Source organism: Chenopodium album, chromosome 26 (assembly GCF_948465745.1).
Source record: "Chenopodium album chromosome 26, dcCheAlbu1.1, whole genome shotgun sequence".
Lineage (NCBI taxonomy): Eukaryota > Viridiplantae > Streptophyta > Magnoliopsida > Caryophyllales > Amaranthaceae > Chenopodium > Chenopodium album.
In genome coordinates this window covers 15,568,381-15,595,415 of record NC_137859.1, presented here as the reverse complement: position 1 = coordinate 15,595,415, position 27,035 = coordinate 15,568,381, and the positions used below count along the sequence as shown (strand labels likewise).

The window sequence follows — 27,035 nt, the reverse complement described above, 5'->3', positions numbered from 1 at the left end:
CCAACACAGTTTGCCAGTTTAGTACTTTGATGGTCTCCTAGACCCACACAATTCAGGCCCTTACGGTGACCGAACGTTTTCTCCATCACTCTCTTTTCAATGCAATTGCATTTAACATGCCGAAACTCCCAAAATAGTTATTTTTTTTTTTAAATACTACTACCATGTAATTAGCTGATGTCAAATTCACCTAAAAATTCAACACCCACTATTCAAAAAGATTTAATTTGGGGGTCTTCAGTTTTGTCTTCAATAGTAGATAGTAGAAGGTAGAACTACTGATAAACAAGGCGTATAAACGAGTGAAACAAAAAATTAAGCATGTTGAAGAGTTTAGCAATTGCAGGAATATCATTATTTTCAATGCAAAATATTATAATTGAAGCTGAAGATTATGAATTTGGGACTTTTGAATGGTTTTTGTATGCGGGTATTTCATGTTTTCTTGTAATATTTGCCGGGATTATGTCTGGTCTTACTCTTGGTTTGATGTCTCTTGGCCTTGTTGAGCTTGAAATTCTTCAGAGGAGTGGTTCTTTAACTGAGAAGAAGCAAGCAGGTTTATTTTCTGGGCTTATAATATTTTCTGTTTGGTTATTATATATTGGAGGTCAAATAAGCAAATCTGCAAATGAATTGTGGGTTTATCTGGGTTTGTTTTAATTAATTTATTCTTTTTATTGTTATTGAGCGTTATGAAATTGTTGGTTTATTTGGGTTTGTTTTAATTAACTAAATTTATATAGTTTTATTCTCACATTATGAATTTGTATTAGTTTTGAAATTTTGAGGATTGATTATAAAGAGCAAGTTTCAATTTTGGGGCTTGTTTTGATTACTATTATTGATTGACATAAGTGAAAGTTTTCACAATTTTTCATGGTTATTATAAAGAAAGCTAAATAAGTTATGGTCAAATGCAAATTTTGGTGTTGATTTTGAATGTTCTGATTATGAATTTCTGTATATCAGAACTCTTAATTGTAATCTTATGTTGGTTGTCTAGAGTTGACCCTGATCATGTTTACATGCAAGTAATCACTGTATCACTGTATGACATTGTTATGTGATTAACTGGTTACTTTGGATGATTTGAGGTGATTGGGTTCGAATTAAGGAGATATATTGTATTGCTGCTTCTATAATAATGGTCTATATAAGTTTTTTTTTTCTGAGATTGTAGACAATTCTTTCCATTTTGGATATGTTTGGAGATAATTACATATTAGTGATTTAATACATAATTTATGGACTTATGTTAGTGGTGTGGCATATGAACATGCTGACTAATTGAAAGTAATGATCCAATGTAACATCAAAAAGTTAAAATGATACACGATTATAAAGTCAAGGGTATGGCTTGATTGCTTTATTTCGGATCTGTTATCCGGCATTGTTATGATGCAACATTGTAGCTGTGTGCATCTTTACTTGCATTTCATAGATTTGATGCACTTTTGATGGGATATACAAAGTGGTTTCTTAATTCTTGTAAAATATATAATGTTCAGCTTCTGATCTCGGTAATGATATGTTGATATGTCTTTATTCTTACCCTTCATTCCAGCTGTTATTCTACCAGTTGTCCAGAAGCAGCATCAACTTCTTGTGACCTTGCTTTTATGTAATGCTTGTGCGATGGAAGTAAGTGAATACTAGCAACTTCCCCTGTAGTCATATTGCGGACTTTTCATTGTTCTGCTCTTGTATATGTTTCATTGCAGGCACTGCCTATTTACTTGGATAAGATTTTCCATCCTTTTGTAGCTGTTGTGCTGTCTGTTACCTTTGTTCTAGCTTTTGGAGAGGTATGTCATTTTCAGTTTTCCCCCTTTTATCAATTGAATTTTTCTTACATAATTTTCAGCAGCAGTACTAATCATTCTCCGTGATTTGATGTGTCAGATTATTCCACAAGCCATTTGCACAAAATATGGACTTGCTGTTGGTGCAAATTTCGTTTGGCTTGTGCGTGTACTCATGATAATTTGCTATCCTATAGCTTATCCTATTTCAAAGGTAAAATTAATTATTTTTAGGAAAATTGATTCTAATAAAACCACTTTACCCGGTTTTCTTAACACAGTTTCACGTTTAACTGAGAATAATCCCAATTTTTATAGGTTCCCTAATGTTAAAACAACCAACTCTAGTATACATTCTTCTCAAATGATTTCTATTGTGGTAAAAAAGTCTATCAAAAGATGGAACATCTTTCTAGCAACATTGTTGTATTGAATAAGAAAGAAAAGGATGTAAAATGTTCCTTTGTACTATTCCTGAGAAGTGGATCATATTTTAATAGACATTACAGAAGTTTTCGGTAATGTCATTAACATTAGTTGCATATGGTGAGTGACAGGTCCTGGATGCATTGCTTGGACATGATACTGCACTATTCAGGCGAGCTCAATTAAAAGCCCTTGTCTCTATACATAGTATGGAGGTATAAATAATAGATTATTATTAACAAGAAATAAAGGATTCTTATGAATGGTTTGCCTGCAAAACACTGCTGTTATGTCTAACGTCCTGCTTTCTTCCTTTATCTTATTTAGGAGGGTAAGGGTGGAGAACTTACACATGATGAGACAACGATAATCAGTGGAGCACTGGATTTAACAGAGAAGGTATTGTTAGTAACTTAGTACCCAAAGGAATGCCATTGCTTCTATGATTTCATATTTGCATAATTTCTTATTAATTTTCATACTCAACTGCTTTGACTGCATATAATTTTCTACAGACAGCTGAAGAGGCGATGACACCCATAGAATCAACATTTTCCTTGGATGTAAATGCCAAGCTTGATTGGTTAGTTCATTACTAAAATTGACTTATATCTTATTCATCAACATTTTATTTGGAAAATTTTCTTCTGGTTTGTATGTGAATATCAAGGGGTACATGCTAGGAATTAGCATGGTTTCTGTCATGATTACAGCTTAATAATGGCAGAAATTAGGGACTGAAAATGATGATTGTAATGATAATATGTGAATTACACTAATCAAACGATAATTCCACTTTCGAGAGGTGGATGCTCTCCTAACATGAGCTTTCGAGAGGCTCACTCTCTCCCAATAAGAATCCTCACAATATTCAACATGATCCTTACTCCTCCTAATGAGGTCTATTTATAGAAAAAGTCTCATAACTAACTCTAACTTATTCCTCAAGACACTACTAATAGGCTATGACTAATGTGCCCCTCCCTCAAATACTGATTCCTTGCAGTACACATCTTTTTGCTGTCTGTTTTTCAGGGGATAATTAATGTTTAGTTTTCTTGGAAAAGCCCTAAAGAAGAATTGATGCTTATAATCAAGTTTGTTAATTAAAGTCTTAAAATGATCAAATGAAAGATAGTTATGCAAAAATATTTTCTTAATTGTTACAACACAGGGAAGCTATGGGGAAAATACTTGCACGTGGACACAGTCGTGTTCCTGTATATACTGGGAACCCAAGAAATGTTATTGGATTGTTGCTGGTGGGTGAGAAAACTCCAATTAAAACTTCTGCAAGAAAAAATTTGCATATAAGAAGTAATTCATATTTGTAAACCTTGCTACTCTTTTCTTACATCCATGGTCGTCTAGGTAAAGAGCCTACTCACAGTACGACCTGAAACAGAAACTCCAGTCAGTGCTGTTTCTATTCGCAGAATTCCTCGGTGAGCACACGGCACGTTTCATTACTTTTTCTGAGTTTTTGGGTTTCGTGCTAGTGATTGTCAGACTTTAAATATTTCAGGGTTCCGGGATACATGCCGCTGTATGATATCCTAAATGAATTTCAAAAGGGAAGCAGCCATATGGCTGCTGTGGTGAAGGTAAAGTGCAAAGAGCAAGTCAGCAACAAAGAATGCTTTGAAACAAAAAGTGCAGGCACAGGGATTCTTGAATTATCAGCCCCTTTGCTTCCTAAAGCCGACCGAAAATCGGATGGTGTTGTTCTTGATATCGGTCAGTATCCAAGGGCAGGAAAGAAGAATAATCAAACTGCTAGCCAAAATGATGATACATCATATGGCTCTCTTGATTATTCTGAAGATGCTGAAGATGGTGATGTAATTGGCATTATTACCCTGGAAGATGTCTTTGAGGAACTTTTACAGGTAGGGAGGTTTGACCTATCATGTTGAAGAATGGTTTTATGAACCTTTAACATTATTATTACATACCGTTTTTAAAGTCGGTCCACTGCATTTTTTTTTTTTGTTTCACTTCCATTTCTTTTTGTTTAGTCTTCAATTCTTCCTCTAGTAAGTTTGAGGATTAAGAATTGGATGCCCATAATTGTTTCCATCATTTAGAGAGCAACATAAAAGATATTTTCAGTTTTCATTCTAAGCCAGATTTATCACATTGCACTATTACTTGTGCAGGAAGAGATTGTTGATGAGACAGATGTGTATATTGATGTACATAAGAGGTAAAATTATACAGCTATGTTGAATAATGTTTGTTAATTCATTATCACTGAGACATTATGTTACCTACAGAATACGAGTGGCGGCGGCAGCAGCAGCTTCATCTGCTGTAAGAACTCCATCAGGTCGTAAGCTAATTGGTCAAAAGGCGGTGAGTGATAGTTTCATTGTTCGCATTATGATTATATGATGTTTGTGGCTTAATTAAAGGTGATCCTCTCAATGAATGCTAGAGGGAGACTTGAGAAGAATTGAGGTTTCTTGAACACTAGTAATGTTAGGGTCCATCCTCCACACGAAAGTAATGTGCTTACTGCATGTGTCGTTAAGGTCATTTTGTCAGGCTACAACAGTTTTTTTTACTACTATCACTTTGTATATCATCTTTAACTATTTCTAAAACTTAATGTTCTTTTGTAGTGGTTTCGGAAGCAATTTCCTACTTTTTTCAGCTTATAAATTGATGATGTAACTCCAGCATTCATGTGTAGCATTCCCAATCTAACTTGCTTTTTATCTGTTTCGAGTTGCTGAGCTCTTATTTAGTTATTTGCACTGTGGGCTTGTAATTAACTTCACCTTTATTTAATTTTATTTTTTTTATTCCTGCAATAGTATGTTGGCTGGTTTGAGTTGCAGATCTTCATTCTTAATTGGCTTAATGATCTTAATTTGCTTCCTAAATACCATTTTTTGCTTCTTCAGGGAGAGCAAAACAAGCACGTCCAAGCTGCAAAGAAGTCCGAGCAAAACACCCGCAGCAAATGATGCCTAGATAAGTTTCTGCCCAGAGACAAGAGCTAATCTTGCGACCTGTGAATTTTTATTTGTGTATTCCTTGATCCTCATATCTGTAGCTAATACTTAGTAACACAGTCCCACGAGAATTAGCCTGAACAGAGTAAAGTTGATTTTTTTTCTATACTATAGGAGCTAGATGATATTGTGTCATGAGTTGTCAAAGGTAGAACAGTATCTGTTACGTGATACGTCATGCAGTCGGACCAATTTGGAGAAGACTGCACTGATAGGGTTTTTTTTTTTTTTTTTTTTTTTTTTTGAAGGAAACATACACGGAGACCCCCTATTACACCACACTATACACCATTTACGTCGTGATGTTATTGCTAAGACAACCACTTAGATAGAGAATCTGTGTTTTTTTTAACTAAAAAATGGCCAAATAGGTGGATTTGCTGCACATGATTTGAATTATAGGCCCATATGTGCATAATAAAATGCATCAGTGATGCTGACTTTTACATTATTTTACACTACTTAGCTACTTACCAGCTTTTTGTACTGTTTGTGCATGATATATTCTAAGTATATTCGTACTGAACTTATGATGGTCGTGGATTATTGACTTTACATTATTATAATATTATATATCTATCAAAATGCATGCTTTGATTTTTATTGGTGAGATAATTTCTATTCAAACATGAACTTTTAACAAGGAGAGTATTGAGTAGAATTATATTTATTTTATTTTATTTTAATTTTTTTGAAAGGGGAGTACAGAGTAGAATTTTAAAGTTTCTTGATGTTTGGGACTTGATGCAATTATATGGTTTAATGTAATCAATATATTTTCATTGTCTATGCTCAATTCTTTGTCATTTGTTTTTCAAAAAAAAAAAAAAAAAAAAAAAAACCTTTATATATTATGTGATTCTTTGTAATCAATAGGAAATTTTGTAAAAAAATAAAAAATAAAAAAAAACCCCAAATTACACCGCTTTTCTAATTAACTACCCTTTTTTTTAAGAAACTAAAAATAAAAACCCACCTCCAAAACGCAAATCGGTAGGTATCACCTCCCCACCTCTATTCAGGCATGTTTTTCGACTAAGGGTCCACGTGTTACCACCTTATTTGCAAAAATTAACAATTTTTTTTTTAAAAAAAAAAAACATAAAATTAAATCAATTTATTTCCAAAAAAAAAAAAAAAAAAAAAAAAAAAAAAAAAAAAAATTCCTCTAACCCCAGCCATAGTAGCCACCTGCCGGACCACCCCACACCCCAACCAGCCACCTCCAACCATGTTAAACGCGGGCCTGGGCCGCACCCGCAAACTAAGAGAGAGAGTTCACTTTACAAGATCAAAGGAGGTTCCATCCCAAAACCATATGGCAATAGGAGGAGTAGCCCCTTAGCCTTATAAAGTGTTTAACTCTCTCTTCTTCAACCAATGTGGGACTCTTACATGTGTTACTTGGTGGGATATATTTCAACACTCCCCCTCACATGTAAGGTCCCTTTTAACTCAAGGATCACTTGATCCAATTCAATTTGGCCTAGAATACTTATGTCATTAAAGGTCCCAAACTTGGGCCTGACAATATACTCAAGCCATAAGAGGTCCCAAACCGTGGGCCTGGCTCTGATACCATGTTAAACGTGAGCCTGGGCCGCACCCGCAAACTAAGAGAGAGAGTTCACTTCACAAGATCAAAGGAGGTTCCATCCCAAAACCATATGGCAATAGGAGGAGTAGCCTCTTAGCCTTATAAAGTGTTTAACTCTCTCTTCTTCAACCAATGTGGAACTCTTACATGTGTTACTTGGTGGGATATACTTCAACAAACCACTACCCCTTCCGGCGAACCCCCACCAAGCTCCACCCTTGCTCGCCCGGCCACCAAGCCCCCTCCAATTTCGTCTCCTATGTTTCCCCTTACTCTCTCCTCAAAATCCTAGATTTTTGGGTGCCTACAACCGCAACACCAGCCGGAATTAACCACCTAGCTATTCATCCGACCTCTAAAACTGTTTCAATGAAGTGAGAGAAAAGATCAATGTCGCTTTAATGGAGAACTCAGAGTGCGCTTCAATGGAGTGAAAAGGGGAAGGAGAAGAAGAAAAAGAAGGTATTATATATACTTATGGGGGGATTGGTGGGGTTCGCTGGCAAGGGTATATGCTGTAGGTGGTTGTGTTGGGGTGGGGGGTTGTCCGACAAGCGGTTGGTTTGGGTGGGGTTGGTTGTTCCGGTGGGTGGCAGGGGAAATGCAAGGTGCGGATGTCATGGAATGGGTGGAGATATTTTTTATAATTATTTTTTAAATTTTGTTAATTTTGACCTATAGGGTGGTGACACGTGAACCATTAGTCGAAAAATAGGCCAGGATATAGGAGGGGTGATGATACCTACTAGGCTACTAGTTTTGTATTTTGAAGGTGTTTTTTTTATTTTTTTATTTTTTTTTTTATTATTATAAATTACATTAAAAAAAGGTGATTAATTAGAAAAGTGGTGTTTTTTAGGGTGGTTTTTTTTACAAAATTTTCTAATTTATATAATCTCGTGTTTTTTCTACCACTCAACAAAATAAAGAATGGTCTTCCGTTAAAAAAAAAAAAAAAAAAGAATAACACCAAATTCAATCTAATTAACTCAACAGCCAAATCAACCTAAGGGTGCAGCTCGTCTTGTGTGTGGCTGGCCACACCGTGTTACCACTTATGAAAGAACAAAGTAACCCATGTAATACTGACTGAATAACTCCTATAACACTAATCGAGTAATCTTATAACACTGATGAAGTAACCCCTTTAACGCTGACAAGTAACCCCTATTACATTAATGAAATAACTCACACGGTGTGGCCAGCCACATATAAGACTTTGTGCCTGAGGGTGTATTTTTTTCACCTTTATAATTTTTACTTATTGATAATTAAAGATGTGATTAGTCAAAGTTTTACATTGACATATTTGCCCAGAGAAATGTTTCACTTTAAAAATACAAAGGGTATATAACACAAAATCATTACACATAGACCAATCTATCGAGTCGAGTCAGTCAGGTTGGGTCACTTTGGGTCTGGTCACGGGTCATAAATGCTCAACTCCTAATCCAGTGTTTTCAAATTCGTCCCATTGGGTTTTAGAACAATTTTTTATTTATTTTATTTTTTTCTTATTACTAGAAATATTTTATTTTTCAAGCTCTTTTGTTGTTTATGTTTCAATTTTATTAATAAAATATATTCACCGATATAATTTTGTCATTACATTTCTAATACATAATATGAATAGTCACCAAAGCACATCCAATTTTAATGAATCAAAATAATAATATAATTAAAAATAAGTAAACATTACACAATTAAAGGAAGAAGCCAACATTATTAAATATGTGGAGACCAATATTTCTTGATATTAGTTATTTATTTCTCCAAATCATATATTTGACAATATTAATATTGTTATTATTTAGGTGTATAATCCCTTTAATTACATAAATAATATCCTTAAAGAGCTGGTTATTATCTCCCTTTTCTAACATAAAGCATTACATTACTCCACTGACTATCTTTGTAATAAGAAACAGGCTTGGAGAGTGAGTAGCAATCCACAACTTTTGTTGTCTAAGGTGTGCAGGGCACATTTTGTAAGTCCTATTCTCTTAGGGAAACCAACTACTTTGGTAAACATGCCCTACTCTTGGTGAATAGAGAATTAGTTAAATCTGGGAACATTTTGGTTCAGGGGTGTGGTTGGAAGTTTGGGAATGGGAAAACAATTATGGCTACAAAAGATAGGTGGATGGAAGGGAAGATACCAACAACCCGGTCTTTGGATACGATGAGCGAGGTTTGGAATTGGAGGGCTAAGGATTTTTTGACCAATATGGTACATGATGGAATCACAGAAGACTCAATTGTTGTTTTAATCTCAAGGATGCGACTGTTATAGCATCAATGAAAGTGCTAGTGATGGAGGCAGAGGACTATATGTACTGGTTAGACCATAAGTCTGGTTGTTATACAGTCAAAACGGGTTATGCTTTTGTTAAAAGACTGGAGTCTCGCACGGGAAATGTGGCGGTTTTGGAGTTTTATAAAGTTCTTTGGGCTCTTCATATACTCCCCAAATGGAAACTTTTTGTGTGGAAAGTACTCCATAATGGTTTGGCCACAAGAGGTAATCTAGGTAGGAGAGGGTTGGATATTCAAGTTTACTGTTGTAACACCCCTAAATTTCTCTCCAATAATAATGATACAAAACATGATTAAGAGAGTAGCTTAGGAGCATTACCGCCACGTGATTACGTAAGGCTTTTCAAAATACAAAGACTTGCAGCGGAAAATACATACTTAACTCTTATTAAATAAATAATAATAGTAATAATAGTTTTCAAAATTGAACCACACGAGAACTCTTCATACAAATCGTCAACCATGAAATCTAGACTAAGTGATTATCGCCCTTTGTTCCCAATGCAACATTTAGTCACGTCGACTCATCATCATCACCTATCTACTTATCATAAGTGATAAGTAGGGCCAAGCCAAAAACAAAAGAGAAATACGCGTTAGCAAAATGCTAAGTACATACCAATGCTAGATATGTAAAATCATCAATTTATGTAATTAAACATGCTTTCGTAAGATTTAGCATTTGTAAATGATAGATCATTATTCAAACCTTCCATAAATAGAAATTCCACATTTAGAAACATTCCAAAATCAACGACTTTCCAAAAGTAGAGTCCAATAGAAATGGAAGATCAACATTTCCGTAAACCATTTCCCAACCTAAGTGTGCACACCCCTCAAGCTAGTAACTCATTTACATAGTCTATACTCGAGGAAAGACTAGATCATACAAAGCCCATAGTCTTATCATTTATCTCCGCATAGTGAGAGTCAAGAAAATCCAATAAACATCTTTGATAAATCAATCTTTCAATTCCCATGTATGGGATGATTAAAATAATAATATTTCCTTTTCAAACAATTTAGTAAACCAAGTAAGTTTACAACCAATCTTATAAAGCATTTAAATATTTAAGATCAAACAATCATTTTTATTGAAACAAGCTTACACGGTTTATTTTATAAACATTCATAAATCATTGGTAAACATTCAAACATAGTTCATCATTCAAAACATAAAACACATTTTTGAATAAAATCACATAGTTAAAGATCTAGCCACGAATACGTACCTTGATCTTTCATACAACCATATGAAACCTCTAACATCAAAATTGACACTTCCCTTCAATAAACCAATAAGCCTAATCAATACTCTTTGAACAAACAATATAAAATATTGACTCAAACTAATTGTGCATGAATAATTGTTTTAACCTTTTTATAAAATTAATACTTGTTTTTGTAAACTAATCTTTAAACTTTATCATTGTTAGATAATAATAATAATAATAATAATAATAATAATAATAATAATAATAATAAATGTGAAGTACATAAATTAAACCAATAAGAGTAAAATAAGCATGAGGATTGGGCTCACTTACTCTTAATGGGTCAAAAATGTCATTAGAGTTAATTTATATTGGTGGGATTTAACTATTTAAGGATTCTAGTATTGGTTTTTACAAAACAACAAAGACCAAACTTTGGTCTTGGTTTGGAGGGGGACGAAAGAACAAAAGAGGAAAGAGGTGGGTGCAAGGAGGTGGTTCGACGGTGGCTGGGCAGCCGGCGTCGGCCAGGGGCGGGCGGTGGCTGGGGTGCGCGGCCTAGTGGTGGTGCGCGGCCAAGGAGGCGCGGAGGAGAGAGAAAGGGGGTAATTTTGGGGTTTTATAATTGGGTTTAATTGCTGAAATTTTGTGGGTATTTTTACAATTAAAATTGAGATGAAATTAGCTTGGTTTCTTGCTCTATTTATAGGTGAAAATGGTAAATAAATCATATTAAGCTTTAATGTTGATTGGTTGATTTGGGTGGTGCATCTAATGGTTGAGGAGAACTTGATAATCGTGATGGAGTGGATGAACTTCAAGTGTAAGAAAATATTTTTACCATTAGATTTATAGTATAGGGGAGGTAACATTTGGGGAGGTAAATTGGAAGGAGCTTCCATGGTTATGGTGTATGAACATCTCATACGTTGATGTTGTTGATTGGGGAAGATGGGGGCAATTGGTCTTAGGTGCATCCTCTTGCACCTAAGATAGGTGCAACAAGTGAAGGCCCAAAACGCGCGGCCCATATTAATAACCCAGATAACATATCCGCGATATGCCAAAATCAACACTACGCTCTATAAAATGAACATTTAGTAAAAAAAATATGAACATGAAAAAAAATGAACATTTAATAATAAAAAATGAACACGTAAAAAAATGAACATTTAATATTTATAATGCATATATTTCATAATCATATTATTTTTTATTTTTTCAAATTTTTATGTTCATAGTTAAATGCATTATATTCATAATAATATTTTATATGTTCATATATATTTCATTTATTCATAATGTAAATATGTGTTGTTCATGAAATAGTAATTAAATCTGTTTATGCATATGTTGTCTTTCTTAAATGTTTATGTTCATATTTTTTTTACGTATATGTTCATACTTTAAATGCTTATATTCACTTTAAGAAAACCAATGCTTACATTCATATTTTGAAATGTAATATTCACTTTCTGAAATGCATAGGTTCAAATTTTTTTATGGCTATGTTCACTTTATGAAAAGATAATGTTCACATGTAAGCGAACCTATGCATATGTTCATTATTTGGATACCTTATATTCATAGAATGTTTTAAAACGTTCATAATATAAATATTTGTTGTTCATATGATAAATATTCTTAAGTATATATTACAAAGTAATGTTTATAAAATATGTTCATATTTTGAATGCATATGTTCACTCTCTAAAATGCATATGTTCATATTTTGAATGTTTATGTTTACCTAAATGCATATGTTCATACATTTTTTATGCATGCGTTCACTTACAGGGACCCAATGCATTTGTTCATATTTGAATGCGTATGTTCATTTTCTAAAATACATATACTCACATTTGTAATGCATATGTTCATATTTTTAATACTTATAATGCGTATGTTTTAATTTTTATGTACTAAATGTTCATTTTTAGTATACTAAATGATCATTTTTAGTTACTAAATGTTCACTTTTGAAGTACATCGTGTTCATTTTTTTTCCAAAAGTAATACACAAATATTAGCAACTTAATTAAAAAAATCAAAATCGTAATAAAAAAACAAATTTAAGATGCAGCAATTCAATAATTCATCACAAATTCATCGACCATAATTTTTGCAATATCAATACTTACAAAATCAAATGAAATTCATCACAGATTCAACAGTTGAATTAATATTCAAATAATCAAATTCATCCCAAATTAAACCCAAATTCATCAATCTAATTGATATCCATCATAGCAAATTCATAGAAACTAACTTGCATTGATCTCTTCGGGAATAACAATCAAATTCATCTATTCAATTCACAAAATCAATGGAAGATAAAAATAATAAAAACAGAGGAGAGAGAAAGTTTAATCAGTGGAAAATAAAAATAAAAAAACAGGGAAGAGAAAAAGTTTATGAAAGTGATTGATAGTATAGAATTCAGAGAAAATTTTGATGAATATTATTATATAAATAAAAAGTGAAGAGAAAATTTAAAAAAGGGGAAAAAAATCAAAAAGAAAAGAAGAATCACAGGAAGAATAATAACTGGAAAAAAGAAAAGAAAGATAAAGGTGGACAGCGTTTCATACACTAAAAGCTGCGTTTAAGGGGTGTTGCACCTATTCTACGTGCACAAACATGCACCTAAGAATATGCCAGTGAAAAATGGACTTCAAAACATTCTTATGGGCTAGAGGAAAATGATAGTAAGTTAATGGCCCAATAACTATGGTCATGATTTAGAAAATAGTTTGGACTCATAGAAGCTTTTATCATTTTAAAGTCTTGAAATAATAACTTTATAAATAAAGTTTAGCAAAAAATATAATTTGCTTAATAAATCACTTTGAAATCACAAGAGTTTAGAAAATATTTATAAATAAATAAAATATCTTAAGAAAAGCACCTTAAAATAAGGTGTATAATATAACTAAGTATGGGATTTGAATAAATAAAGGTAAAAATCTTTTAAGAAAATAACTTTTTCATAAGGAAAATTAATTAAACCCAAATTAGAACATATTTTAAATGTAATAAATATGATTAAAATTAATTAAATAGGCTTAAAAATATGGGGTATTACAACTGTGATCTTTGTGAGGATTTGGAGGAAGATATGCAACATATTTTCAGGTTTTGTACGACAACGAAAGATATTTGGAGGGGTGGAATACTAGGCATCCACTCATAAGATAATGCAAACCAGTCCTTTGTAGATTGGTTTCTGTACTATATCCAACTTTACCTTAGCTTGGATGGGAAAAAGGGCCATAGGATTACCTTCTTCTTGGCCACTTTGTGGGGTTTGTGGAATGCTAGGAATAACAGGGTTTTTAGGAGGTTAGGGTCGAGTTTGTTGTCGACTCCGGCAATTATTTCAGAGGAATTACGTCAACATGATCTTTTTAGCGGTAATGGAGAGACGGCTTTACTCTGCCTGCACCCTCCAGAGAGTTTACATGATCACCCGCCAAGTTTCATGCGGGCAATTCTAACTAATGATGGAACTCAAGAGGGGTTAACTGTAATACAAGTTGATGGGTCCTGGAATAAGCAGACTACGAGATCAAGAATGGGATGGTGCCTAGATGGGGTGGAGGAAGATGAGTTCGATGGTCTCGGAGGTACGACACATGGGCTAGCTCAGTCGGCCGTGCAAACTGAGATGAATGCTTGTATCCATGGTCTTAAGTGAGGAGCTCTTCGACGTCTAATGTCGATAACAATTTACATGGATTCGGAAAATATGGTTAGGATGCTGAGGAATAATAGCAACATCGACGTTGATCTTAGATGGATATTCTTCGTTTGGGATCAGCCTTCTCCTAGTGTAGCATTCAAAAGGTTGACAGGACCAAGGTGCAAAAGTCACATTTGCGGGCAACGGTGGCTAATTTTAATTTACTGTCTTTTAATAATGTTTAGTAGTGTAGTTTGTTTAAGGATATATCAACGAAAAAAAAAACAGACTATCTTTGTAATATATATTATGTAAAATTAATCAACACAATAACAATTCAACTAAACTTTAGACGTTGGTTATACAAAATTCAAACTAAATACCATTTGATGACACCTGTCAGTGGCGCGACATAGCTTATGCGGATGAAGTTGGTGTGAGTAGGTACTCGGTAGGTTGGTGTGGGTGACAATTGGTGTGGATTTAAGGCAATATAGATGAGAAAAAAATGAATGTAGAATGGTGGATGGATGATCAAGCTCAATAAAAAAACTAGGTTTTTCTTTTTTATAAATGTATTTTTTTTGAAAAAAGAAATCCCAAAAACAGGTCAGTGGTTTGAATTAAGTGCGAGTCAGGTTTACCCACAAATTTATGAGTTAACGGGTTCTGTTTGAATCGGATTTTGGTCGAAAATTTTGTTCATCACCCATAAAAATAGGCTGATTTAGGTCTGATAAAGAATTGACATATCTAATTACACATGAATAATTAGAAGAAAAATAAATAGAAAATTCATTTATCTTATCTGATTGAATAACCATGTAGTAAAATCCTAAATTTTAGTAAGAAAACATGGAAGGTCAATCAGGTCAAGGGTGAAGAACAAGAAAGATAAAAACGCAAGGGGAACAAGTTTGAAGCAACTTATGGATAGTTCCAGCGGTGGATCTTCTTAACCCCCTTATTTTCATTGTCAAGCAGTTCACAACGTCTATAACCCCAATCCCCTTTTTAGTTCTTGTATTAGTTTGGTTAAGTATTCTTGTTGTAGTTTTGAGTCATTTGGGAGCCAATCTCCTTTTTAGAGTTTTAGTTTTAGAACATTGTTAAAAAAAAAATTAAAAAAAAAAAATAAACAGGGGAAGTCTTAAGGTATAAACTATATCACAAACTCACATAAAGGTCAGTTTCAAATAAACACATTTTTATAACCCGGGCTGGATTGACCTACTCCCTCCGTATTTTAAAAAATGTTACACTTACTTAATTTGGTCGTGTTTTAAAAAGTGTTACACTTTTTTTTTATGCAAAAGCTACATTTAAATTTTATCTCTCTCCTCACATGGTCCTCATCTAAATCCACATCTTTTCTCTCACATTCATTACTTTTAATAAATTATTAACCCCACTATCTTTCTTTTACAATTTTTAATGCTCAAACTACCCCACTTACCTTTCATTTTATTTAAGTTAAATAAACTGCCTAAAACTATGTGCCGGTCAAATTGTAATATTTATGAAAACGCGGAGGTGCACCGGGACATGCTGGAGGAGGGGGGTACTTCATGACTGTCAAGGACTAGAGATGACAATGGATCGAATTTGGATCGGGTGGAGCTTCACCCGCATCCATCCATTATTCTAATTGCTCCATCCACATCCATCCGTCATCCGCTTCACCCATCATCAATATTCATCCGTCCATCATCCGTGGATGAAACGGGTGGAGCGGATGACAAATGGATGAGTATTAAAGTGAAAAAAAAATAACTCACATAAACTTTAATTTTCGGTTATTTATATAATAATTAAAAAGAAAACAATAACAACATAAAAATTAATTTGCAACAAAAAAGACAAGTAATTTTCTTGCACATTTCATATTATATTATTAAAATTCTTCGATTAAAAATTAATTTTATGTTAAACGGGTGGGTGGATGGTTAGCGGGTGAAAAGAATATCATCTACATCTGATTCGATCCATCATCCGCTTTATCCATCACTCGCTTCTCATCCATTTAATTTGGATTTTCGTCCATTTATTTAAAGCGGGTGGAGCGGGTTAGTGGACATCCACTTAATATTGTCATCCCTATCAGGGTCACCTACTCTATGTCATCTCTCTAAATTTTGGTGCTTGTTTTGCTTTCATGGCAAGCTAAAGGCTATTGAATATGGGCTTGAAATGGCTAAGAGGTTAAGAGGAGCGAAAATTCAAGTTCAATTGGATAATCAAGCGGTGGTCGTAGCTCTCAATAGTGCGGACATTCATGGAGGACATGGCTACCGATGTATTTGGTGCAAGCAGCTACTAGAAGACAATAGTTGGCAAGTTGAAGTTCACCATGTTTATCGAGAACAAATCGAGCCGCGAATTGGCTTGCAAACTAAGGTGTCACCCAGAACAACAAGATCGAGTTGATTCAATTCCCTCCTATAGCTTTAGGACGGATCTTACATGATGATGTCGTTGGTCGTTTTGTACCCCTTAATTTTTTTGCTTTTGTTTTTACTTTTCCCATGGCCTAGCCCCTCAGGTGCACCAAAAACAAAAAAGGAAAAAAAAAAACACATTAAAAATACGAAGGGAGTATGAGGAGTTTTAGTTGATAGGGTCTTTTATTTTACCTTTAGTAAAAAGCGGCACTTTTATAGAGTACCAAAATTAAAATTTTATAAATCCATCACAATTAGATGCTTCTCTCTACTCCATTAATGGATTTCTCTTCATCCCCACTCCCACGAGTCCATCACCTCCTCTTTCCACATAACAAAAAAGAACATATAAATACCAAAAGTCCAATACAATTACATTCAAAGTTCCCAAAAAAAAACTCTCGAACACTCGCTTCTCTTTCACCTTCAACCACTCACCCAAAAAACACAAAATGCAAATCCTCAAAACACCATTCACCCTTCCAACACTATCAAACCCAAAACAATCCCAATTTCCTCACACTCAAATCTCCTTCTCCAATTCAATCTCCCCACTCTCTCTCCTCCCTCACCTCTCTCTCCACCATCAACGCCGTCCACCAACCACTCTCATCCGCATGGGCGGAGGCCCAAGAACCTACCCGGGCGGCGTCTCCAAATGGGAATGGAAACGAATGCAAGCAAAGAAAGCCAAGCAACTCCTAAAAGCCCGCCTCTCTCGTGAGCGTCAGATCTACGAGATGCGTAAGCGTGCTGAACTAAAGGCTGCTATATCCAATCTTGAACGCCCTTGGGAGGTTGTTCAGAAGGGTGCTCCCAAGAGCTCGTCTTCGATTTTCTCCGTTTCAGCTGATGAGCAAGTTAAGGTATTAGCTGATAGGTTTCAGAAACCTGGGGGTTTTGATTTGTGGTCTGAGAATGATGGGCCTCAGATTTTTCATACTCAGGAGAATTTGCCCTCTGCTAGGTTTTTTCCTAAGGGGGTTGTTCATAGTGTTAAGCCGTATGGTAATTGCATCGATCATGGGTTTAATTCCAGTGGAAATCGGAAATCGAGGGTCGAGGATTCGAGCTCAAAGGGTGGAATTCGGAAGCAGAAGGAGGTTCGTGGCGAGGCGGGTTCGAAATCGAGTGTCAATTCTCGCTCAAAGGGTGGAATTCGGAAGATGAAGGGTGATGGGATTGGGAAAATTTTGATGAATGGGAGGAGAGAAGAGGGTAATGAGGAAGCGAATTCGAAACCGAGGAATGATAGAATGAAGGGGTATGGAAGACGACGGGCGAATGCGAAAACTGGTGAAGAAGTATATGATATGAGCTTGCAAGGTGATGGTAGTTATGGTTTTAGTGGGAGCAAGAAAGATGATAAATTGAGGAGGTAAAATTAGATTATATGTAATGTACATAAGTTTTGTTTGATTTGATAAAATTGGTGTATATTTGTAGATTTTGTACTATGTTAGTTTTTTTGACTTTAAAGTTGAAGAATGAATTGAGTTGAAACAAGTTGAAATTGGACTTTTACTACCTATAAATAAGTTAAGAGTCTTGTTTATTACTTTATTATGTAGAATGCATTATTAAATTGTAAAAAGGAAAATACTACGATTAGCAGTAAGCACTCTCGCAAGTTCATCACAGAGAGGTTACTTGCTTGAATCAGCAGAGTTTAGTAGCAAACAGAGAGCCAGACTCTCAGGAAGGCAGTGCATATATGAAATGAATTGAGAAGAGCACACAGCAATCAAAAGCAGAGACTATTTGGAAATTCACCATTGCCGAAAATCAGTTAGCAGTTGGATTATATACAAATTTACGTAGCAGCAAAAAGGCTCAACTTAAGCCACTCAAATACGAAAATATTGTAGTGACTGAACTTATTCAACATTCCAAATATTCACAAACTGGCATTTGCAAAGGTAATTTTCTAAAAATCAAAAAGTTCCCAGTCCTCGTCCAAAAGCTCCTTGACAGGTGTAGCTCCAGATCCAACAGCCTCCTCCCCGACATTGCTTTTAGGTGTTTGACACTCAACTGAGGGTGCTCGACTCATTTTATTGGGTGTCTCTGGTAACTCCATATGCCCAGTTGCAGGATCTGAAGCCATGCTCCTTACTGAAGAAGTCGATGATGCCATACGAAAGCTTGTCTGCTCAATGGAAAGATACTTACTAAGAGATACACGTTGGTCAAATTTTTCCTTCAACGACTTTACATCCTGACAAATAACAGATATTTCTCCCCTGCAAAGAGGCCAGTCAATTGATACATTAGTAACCACTATGATTCATCCAAAAAAAAACTGTGCAAGCAGAAAATAGAGAATAAAAACACCAGTAACTCTCCGTAATGATATAAAAAAAAAGAGGTTGGGGGAGGGTTTGGATATCACCAAGGGCAAGATAATAATAGATCAATCATGTAGGCAGCCTAACCTCCACAATCGGAGAGGTAAGTTCCAACAGAACTCAAAGAAGAAAGCCCCCAATTCTAACGTCAAGGCTGTATTAGGAGTGGTTGAGTGGTAATGGTTCGCTTTGCCAACCAATAGCCCTAAAAAATGTTACTATAATGACTTCTACATGTAGAAAATTTTACAGGGTGCTGAACAAAATTTTTCCTTAATGGCTGTAACCATTTAATCTTCCATTAGCTCCTCTTACATGCAAATCTAAATGATTAACTTATCAGATAATACATGCATGATGCATCCTGTTTCACGAGCACACCAGCTGCGAGGGGCTAATATTTAGCTACCCCTTTAAGGAGTAAGTGAACAAAACTATCCTAAAAGGCAAAATAACAATCACTAAACTTGCCACAGCAGAGCATGAAAAACTAATTGAAACAGGTGATGACACTTGACACCCTCGTGCAAAACCAAGCAAAATAAATTGGTAATGGCAAGCAAGATGGAAGCACCAGTGCTACAGAATTCCACAATCTACAAAAAAGAGTACAGTATAACTTACTGCAGTTCATCAACAACACGACCTTTCTCCATAAGGAAGTCCCTTAGCTGAAAAAAAGAAAAAATGCAAGCTGTTAGGTTATCTTCAATAAAGATGAAATAAAAGAGAATTAACAGAGCACAACCTCTTCAGCAATGGCTGTTTAGCCAGACATGTTAAGTTATTGAAGATTTGAAGAACAACCTATTCAATTTATTTGGTTTCATTGAAAAGTGTGAAATGTCCTATGTTGCAATAAAAAAGGAACGGATGAAGTATATCTTACAGGTCCTTTAAGATACATTACACCATGAGTTCTTGATTCATGAAATTTGGCATAGCTACATGGCATTAATAACCCACTAACAGTTTGGACAAACTTCTGGATTTCTGTTTCCAAGAAGAATTTTTCTAGAAACACTTTCTCAAAATATAGTTGAAGAGTTAAAAATGCTTACAGGAAACCAAAACAGTTTTACACTGCTTCACCCATCATTTTTCTAGAGTAGGTGCCAAAATGTATTCTAAGTCAATATATCTTTGCTGATATTCTTTACTAACATGACTCACATGACTAAAAAGAGTGATATAGGGAGGTCCTTGTATATCTTGTGTAGATGGCTATACCATGTTTACTAGAAATGTTCAGCTTTTACACCATTTATTGAATCATATCATACTCTTTATTTTTTGGTTTGTGCTTGTAGCAAGAATAAATTTAGATGATTTGGGATCAAACCCATGAAGTTGATTTTACCAAGACAAGCCTTGGTCGAAATGAAAAGGCATCCTAATTTGAACTTTTTTGGCACCAATGTAGGCATATATTAATTTGTGTTTGAATTTGGAATATTAAGCAAAGTTCTATTTGATTATCAAGTTGTTATTAATCTTATATTTTATTCTATACTTCCTCCGTTTCTTTAGTCACGTTTGCCAATGCACAAATTCAACTATTAATAACTTAAAATAACCAATAAGCAAAAATTATAAAAAAAAAATAATTGATATTTTAAAAATATATATCATGACGAATCTAACAAGATCCCACATGATAACATGACTATATTTTTCATTATGTATATATCACAAAACACGGTCAAAGGTAAGTGTGAATATTGCTATAGTCAAAATGTGTCGACTAAAAAAGGCAGTGGTCGGAAGAAAATAAGCGTATGAAATATTGACGATTAGAGTTTTGTTTTCAATAATTTGCATTGTATGGATATATTTCAGTTAGGAATGTAGGATCACCCTGTTTTTTAGAGCCATAAACTAGACATTAAAAATAAGGGTAAATCAGGTTGAGTTCAGGTCAACCCATTTATAAAATCAGGTTCAGATTTGGAAGCCTGGCATGTTTATGCAAGCAGGTTGGGTTCAAGGCCTCAAGGGTGGTGCTAACCGGTTCTAACTTTGAATTAAAGCAAGTGCATAAATCTGATTACGGGAGGAGCTAAATTCTTTAAAGGAAAGCATATACTACAAATGAGCTATTATAATTTATAAATGCATTATTGCATGTAGAAAGGTTCCAAAGTAAAACTCTACCTTGGCATTCTCTTCTGCTTCTTTTTGCAACAATTTTGACTCTTGGACCACTCTCTCCATAACAAGTTCTTGCTCAGCAAGAGCCCCTTTTGCTATCTCTTGCTTCTCAAGCATCTCTGTTTCAGCTGTCTTCCTCTCTTCTTCAGATGCAGCTAATCTGGCTTCAAAAGTTTCCTGCATCTACAAAGAGATATAAAACAAACTAGGGAGTCAAAAGGCGCCTTTGAAAAATAAAAATAAAAAAAGATCTGCACAATTAAACTAGCAACTAATCATGCATAAGACAATTGGATGGCGAATTTAAAGTTATACTTCCTCTTTTCCTTTAAATTACAATATTGACTATCACATTTGACAATCCAAACTTTGACCATTAATATCCTAGATTTTCCATTATAAAAAAATAACAAAAAGTTGACGCATAAAAAACTTAAAATTAAAAATTATCCAACATGATATATGTTTTTTTTTTATTAATCCCTTTGTTTCTTATTTTATCTTCCTATTTAGAATCTCTATGAATTCTAATGCAAATGAAATCAATTTACTCTTGATAGTTATACAAAGAAAACAAATGTATTCATGAAGAATCTTGTTTGATTCACCTCAATGTGAGGTTTCACAATATCAACTTCTTTATAATGCGTATTTGATCAAATTAAGGTTTACATTGGAAACCAGACAAACAATGGATAAATAAATAAAAAAAATAAATAAATAAAAAAAAATAAAAAAAAGATAAGAGGAAATTAAATAATGTGGTTATCCAAAGTTAGTATGTGAATAGTGTAAAGTCAAACTATTGCAATTCTTTAAGGAAAATAATGGAATTATATAGCATCACATATATAGCTAGAAAATAATTACCATACATAAAAGTTATGAGGTAATTAGAGAGAGAATCTTATGGCCCTAAATTAGGCTAGTTATTATTTAAGTAATAAAAACACTGATGACTTTTAGACTCAATTGTATAAACATACGTAATCATACATGAAACTGCAAATTTTACCCATTAAAAAATAATGGAAGTAAGAGAATTTATTAGCCCATATACAGATAACAAACTTGATTATTCATGCTTCATACTATTGCGTTGACATATATACCTCATCTCAGAAAAGAAGCACAAATTAAATTGGCCCATAACTTATGAATGAAATGATTATCTCAGAAACACAAAGCATTGCATAAAATACCAAAATAATTAAAAATGCTGATTAAAAAGAGCTCAAAATATGCTTTAGAATAAGATTCATTCATCATATGCTAAATTGATAAAATCTAGATGGCTATAGTGTTATACCACAGATATTATCCCCAATAGAAATAAGATTACTAATACTCGGATTCAAAAAAAGATTACTAATACTCCATAAATACAGAATTTTAGGGATAAAGAACACAACATATATGATACATGCCTTTCATTCTTTATTTTTTAGCCCAAGAATTGCAAAGGTTTTGGGTTAGTTAGAAATAAGGAATAAATATTGATAGAAAAAACACACAAATCTTACACATAGAAAGAATATAATAGCATACCTCATCTAGAATAACAAGTGATTTATCTTTATCATCTGCCAGACCAAGGAGACGAGTCTGAAGCTCCCTTACTTCAGTTGCTAAAATGGACTTCTCCCCATACACTTCGCCAGCATGCTAAATGTTCAATGAGAAGATCAAAGTAAAAAGATTATAAAATATGGAGTAAGCTAGCATAAAAAAAGATAATGAAGTAAAAAATTACATATCCCCTATCATATTTCTAATATTTGAGAACTAGCATACCATTTCATTTGCTTCCTTTGCATGTTTAAGCATCTTTTTTATTTCTTCCACCTTCTCTAGGATGTCCAATCCTCCCCTGGCAGCAGCAGCTTTAGCTTTTTCTGCCTCTTTTTCCTGCTGTTCAACATCCTCAATCAACCTCAGTACTGATTCCGTGGCTGAAAGCAACACATCCTACATTGTATTTTGAAACCAATTCAAAATATGCCAATTGATGATTGATACAACCAATATAAATAAAGCAAATTTCTGAAGAACATTTTACTCAAGTGCTTAAACATATTACTTCAATTTGAATCGAAAGATGAGAGCAAATATCCCCTTCTCTCCATAAATATGAATTACACGCTATCTCTAATCATATCTACTTTTACACTGTTCTCTATTAAATTACCCACATGGCCACCTCTCCACAAAGCTCTCAATTTAATTTCAACTTATTTTGATTTATCAGACATGATAAGTTAATTAATTCAAAGATCTCAGACAAAATAAGTTCAGTCGTTCAGTTGTTCAGACTTCAGATAATATAAGTTCAAACAAAATTAGTCATATAGAAAGTGTTCATAACATTTAGTTCCTAAGAAATGAGTGAAGTGTTGGGGAACAGAAGTAGCATGTAGAAGCAAAAAAGTTATACACGTAAAGGAGCATATTAAAGCAATGGAGAAGTAAAAAAGGAAGATTCAAATCCAAAACTAGAATAATACAAAATTGGAGACGTAATCAAGATCTGAAGAACATTGGTGTTTTTTATTTTTTTTGTAGTTTTCTTTTTTAATTATTTTTTGTAACAAATTTACCTCAATCATTTTGACACAGTAAATTATAATATACTACAAAATAGAAGCAATTGCAGTACAGTAGTACACCTCCAACCAACCTCCCAAAAATAAACATTTGAATCAAAATGTATTAGTTAACGGTGTTAAGAGTATTAAACATACTACTTTCACAAATATTACTAGGGTTACGTATGCTTCTATATGCAGAATGAGTAAGAAAGCACAATAAGTCATTAAAGACATAGTAAACTATAATATGCTTAACTAAAACAATAGAAGTACACTACCAAGCAACCTCCAAAAACTAAATATTTTTATCAAGCTGTATCTTCAAGTCTAACATACTAGTTTCGTGTACATTTAGTTGTTTACTAGTATTGATTACAGTACTTCACCATACACAAGAAATGACCATATAATTCAAAGCTAAAATCAGATTATTTATTTATTTACTTTTTTTTTTAAAAAAAAAAAAGAAAAAGCTATATAATATAACCATTTCTTCACAATTAAATACTAATAACATCCTATAATGGGACAAAGGCACTAAAAGTTACATGATCATGGCACTATTAACTATTGAGCTTTTCCTACATTATAACCTTGTAATGATATCTCTTAAGTCCAAACCGGAATAACTTCTGATGAAAATTCTGACAGCTCATTAGCTCAACCATATTGACATATTGGTTCTACACAGTGCCAACTGATTGGAAACGTTGCCCCTAATTCCCAATCAAGGGACGTGCATAAAAAACATATATGTCAAAAAAAAAAAAAAAAAAAAAAAAACACAACTTTGTTCTCCGGCAAACTAGAAGAAAGTGTTGCATTGTTCTTTACTACAGTTATTTGCTATATAAAGCACAATAAAATTAAAAAGGAAAATATTACGAGCTGTAAATACCTTGTAATTTTTTGCATCTTTAATAATGTCCTCAACCAGGTTGATTCTGCAGATTTGGCCAGAATGTGTTACTATAGTGCTTAATGTAATCTCATGACTCTCATCCTCAGCACCAACATCGGCCAAAGAAAAATCCTGTGAGAAATCAGCATCGGCATAGCTACTCATGTGTTTATTATCAATATCAGAAATGGCCATTACATTCTCAGCTTCTGGCTCAGTGACAGATATTGAGCCTGGATCGGCAGAAATGTTCAATCCCAACAAGTTGCAATCTAAAGATTGTTGCTTCTGCTGATAGTCAAATTCTGGAGCATCATTAACATCATCGTGATTCATATCCCAATGATTATTTAAGCTGACATCAGCTTCATAAGAATCGGTACCTATCTTTGATGATGAAGCCTCGTCAGTTTTTTCTACATGTACATCTGGTCTTTTGTCCTCATAATCACGAGAAAGAACAAAGGTTTCACCCTCATAATCCCCAAATTGCTGAATGCGATCATCATTGCTACTCTCGCCAATCAAACTTCCTGATGCAACAACCTTTTCAGCCTGACTAGCTTCAGCAATTGTATTTTCACATCTTACATGTACATCAGTTCTTTCATTCAAGGAATTATGAGAAAGGACAGAGGTTTCACCCTCACAACCCTTGAAATCCTGAATGCAATCATTAATAGATTCTCCGCATCTTAATGACACCAAATCTTCAATTCTGGTGTTTCCATTTTGTAAGTCATCAGTGTCATTTGCATCATAGAAGGATGAAGCCAAAGAATCACCATCAATATTATGGGCATCATTCAGCGGATGAGAATCATTAGCATCTTTTCTTGCAGCTGATTCCAGAATAGAGGAGCTTGGTACTTGTACTTCAAACATATTCTTATCGTGTTCAACTGCATGGAATATTCTATTTAAATCAAACCAATACGCAAAACAAACCTAAAAGCTAGTATAGATAAACAATTCTTTTTATATAAACTAACTCATCCAAAAACCAAGATCGTCTCAAATTTTAAAAAGCATATCTAAACACTTTAAAAATATAACACATCAGTGTTTTCGTATAATTATGCCTACAATCTCAAAGTTAGGTAATATTAATAACAATAAGGGAAAACAATCCAATTTCTACCACAAAAAATCTCTATAAAAGGTTGTATAAAATTATAGATTCTTACCATTGGGAGCAACGGGATCAGGATCAGACTTTTCTCTAATAAAGGGGAGAACATCAGTAAGAATTGATTCCACAGCTTCATCAGGATCCTTTGCATGTTCTATAGCTACAGCTTTCAATATACGAGCATCCACCTTCACGGAAAAAAAAAAAAAAAAAAAAAACAAAATCCTTATAAACACCTCACTCGAGCGAAAGACGAATCAAGATGGATCCTAATAACAACTACAAAAAACTACAAAGTACTATCCACATCAAATCTGTTAATCATACAGAAATTGTAACCTGAGCAGGAATGTGGCAATCCATAAAACATCAAATCTATACAGAAAAGGCTATACATGATCAGTGATAAACCCGAAGCAGAAATCGCAATTCGTCGAGCATATGAAAAATCTTACACTACCTTATAAACCCCTTTATGAATTCATGATCTCTTGAACAATAATTCGATACAAATAGCCAAATTAGATACTCATACGTCAATCGAATTGAAGCAATGCTAATGCTAAACAAGTTAATTAACTTATTAAATCAATACCTGAGGAAAAAGCTCCTTCAAAATCTTGTATACTGAATTGAAACCCATTCTTTAAAGCTATTATACCTGTTTAGCAGAAAACATAATAGAAATCATACAAATATGATCAGAAACTCAGAATTACCCTAATCATATACACGAAAAATCAATTGTAAATTCCTACGTAGTATAATTTAGGTTACAAAACTAGTCTAATTTAAATAATCAATCCCAGTAATTCAGAAAAAATAAAAATCAAAACCCTTACAAAATACAAAACCCAAAATCTTCCCAAATTTGCATAAATTAATCAAATCCCATAAAAATTAAAACTTGGAGTATAAATCAAAAAGGAAAATTGAAGGTTTACTTAAATTTAACAGGAGGGAAAGTATGAAAGATAGGAAATTTAGAGAAATCGAGAGATAAAACGATCAGAATTCCGAAGGAGAAGAGAGAGAAAGTAGAGCAGCATTTACCTGGAAATTGCTACGAGCCTACGAGGGAAGAGGACAAGGGCGAGGGAGATTTATAGACTGTTTTGTTTTTACCTAAGGAAGTAAGGAGTCGCTAGTAAAAACAAAAACCTTATTGGGTCCTTGGTTAAGCAATTTTTTATTTATTTTTTTTTAAAAAAAAAAATTTCTTTTTATTTTTTTAATTTTTTTTTTTGGTGACATGAGCTGAAATAAATAAACAAAAGTGTTTTCTTAAAAAAAAAATACTTAATATTTTTTTGGGCTTATGAAAGTACTATGTAATTCATATAATACAATATCTTTTCTATAAACTTATGATAAGAAGAAATACAATTTTAATAAAAATAATACGATGTATTGA

General features: G+C 33.7%; 3 protein-coding genes across 5 annotated transcripts; 2 read left to right on the top strand and 1 right to left on the bottom strand.

Annotated features, from left to right (window-relative positions):
- The first annotated feature begins 13 nt into the window (after positions 1 to 13).
- Positions 14 to 5,359, top strand: LOC145618139 (DUF21 domain-containing protein At4g14240-like). Its single transcript, XM_081672930.1, has 13 exons — positions 14 to 559; positions 1,568 to 1,644; positions 1,725 to 1,808; positions 1,906 to 2,019; positions 2,363 to 2,446; positions 2,559 to 2,630; positions 2,747 to 2,814; positions 3,406 to 3,493; positions 3,603 to 3,676; positions 3,757 to 4,120; positions 4,391 to 4,437; positions 4,508 to 4,586; positions 5,141 to 5,359. Exons 1-13 carry the CDS (start codon positions 322 to 324, stop codon positions 5,201 to 5,203), a joined length of 1,452 nt encoding a protein of 483 aa, XP_081529056.1. The 5' UTR covers positions 14 to 321; the 3' UTR covers positions 5,204 to 5,359.
- An 11,535-nt stretch (positions 5,360 to 16,894) lies between these two features.
- LOC145616671 (uncharacterized) lies at positions 16,895 to 18,025 on the top strand. The gene has a single exon (XM_081671434.1). It carries the CDS (start codon positions 16,954 to 16,956, stop codon positions 17,881 to 17,883), a length of 930 nt encoding a protein of 309 aa, XP_081527560.1. The 5' UTR covers positions 16,895 to 16,953; the 3' UTR covers positions 17,884 to 18,025.
- A 251-nt stretch (positions 18,026 to 18,276) lies between these two features.
- LOC145616668 (uncharacterized) lies at positions 18,277 to 26,738 on the bottom strand. 3 transcript variants are annotated; one of them, XM_081671431.1, is made up of 9 exons: positions 26,675 to 26,738; positions 26,217 to 26,282; positions 25,677 to 25,809; positions 24,487 to 25,391; positions 22,795 to 22,968; positions 22,549 to 22,665; positions 21,004 to 21,183; positions 19,474 to 19,520; positions 18,277 to 18,744 (listed from the first exon to the last, which is right to left on the bottom strand). In XM_081671431.1, the coding sequence occupies exons 2-9, from the start codon at positions 26,262 to 26,264 to the stop codon at positions 18,429 to 18,431; spliced, it is 1,920 nt and encodes a 639-aa protein (XP_081527557.1). In that variant the 5' UTR covers positions 26,265 to 26,282; positions 26,675 to 26,738; the 3' UTR covers positions 18,277 to 18,428. The 3 variants fall into 3 exon arrangements, with proteins under 3 accessions (XP_081527557.1, XP_081527559.1, XP_081527558.1); XM_081671433.1 differs by lacking the exon at positions 26,675 to 26,738 and adding an exon at positions 26,566 to 26,634; XM_081671432.1 differs by lacking the exon at positions 26,675 to 26,738 and adding an exon at positions 26,464 to 26,531.
- Positions 26,739 to 27,035: the final 297 nt, after the last annotated feature.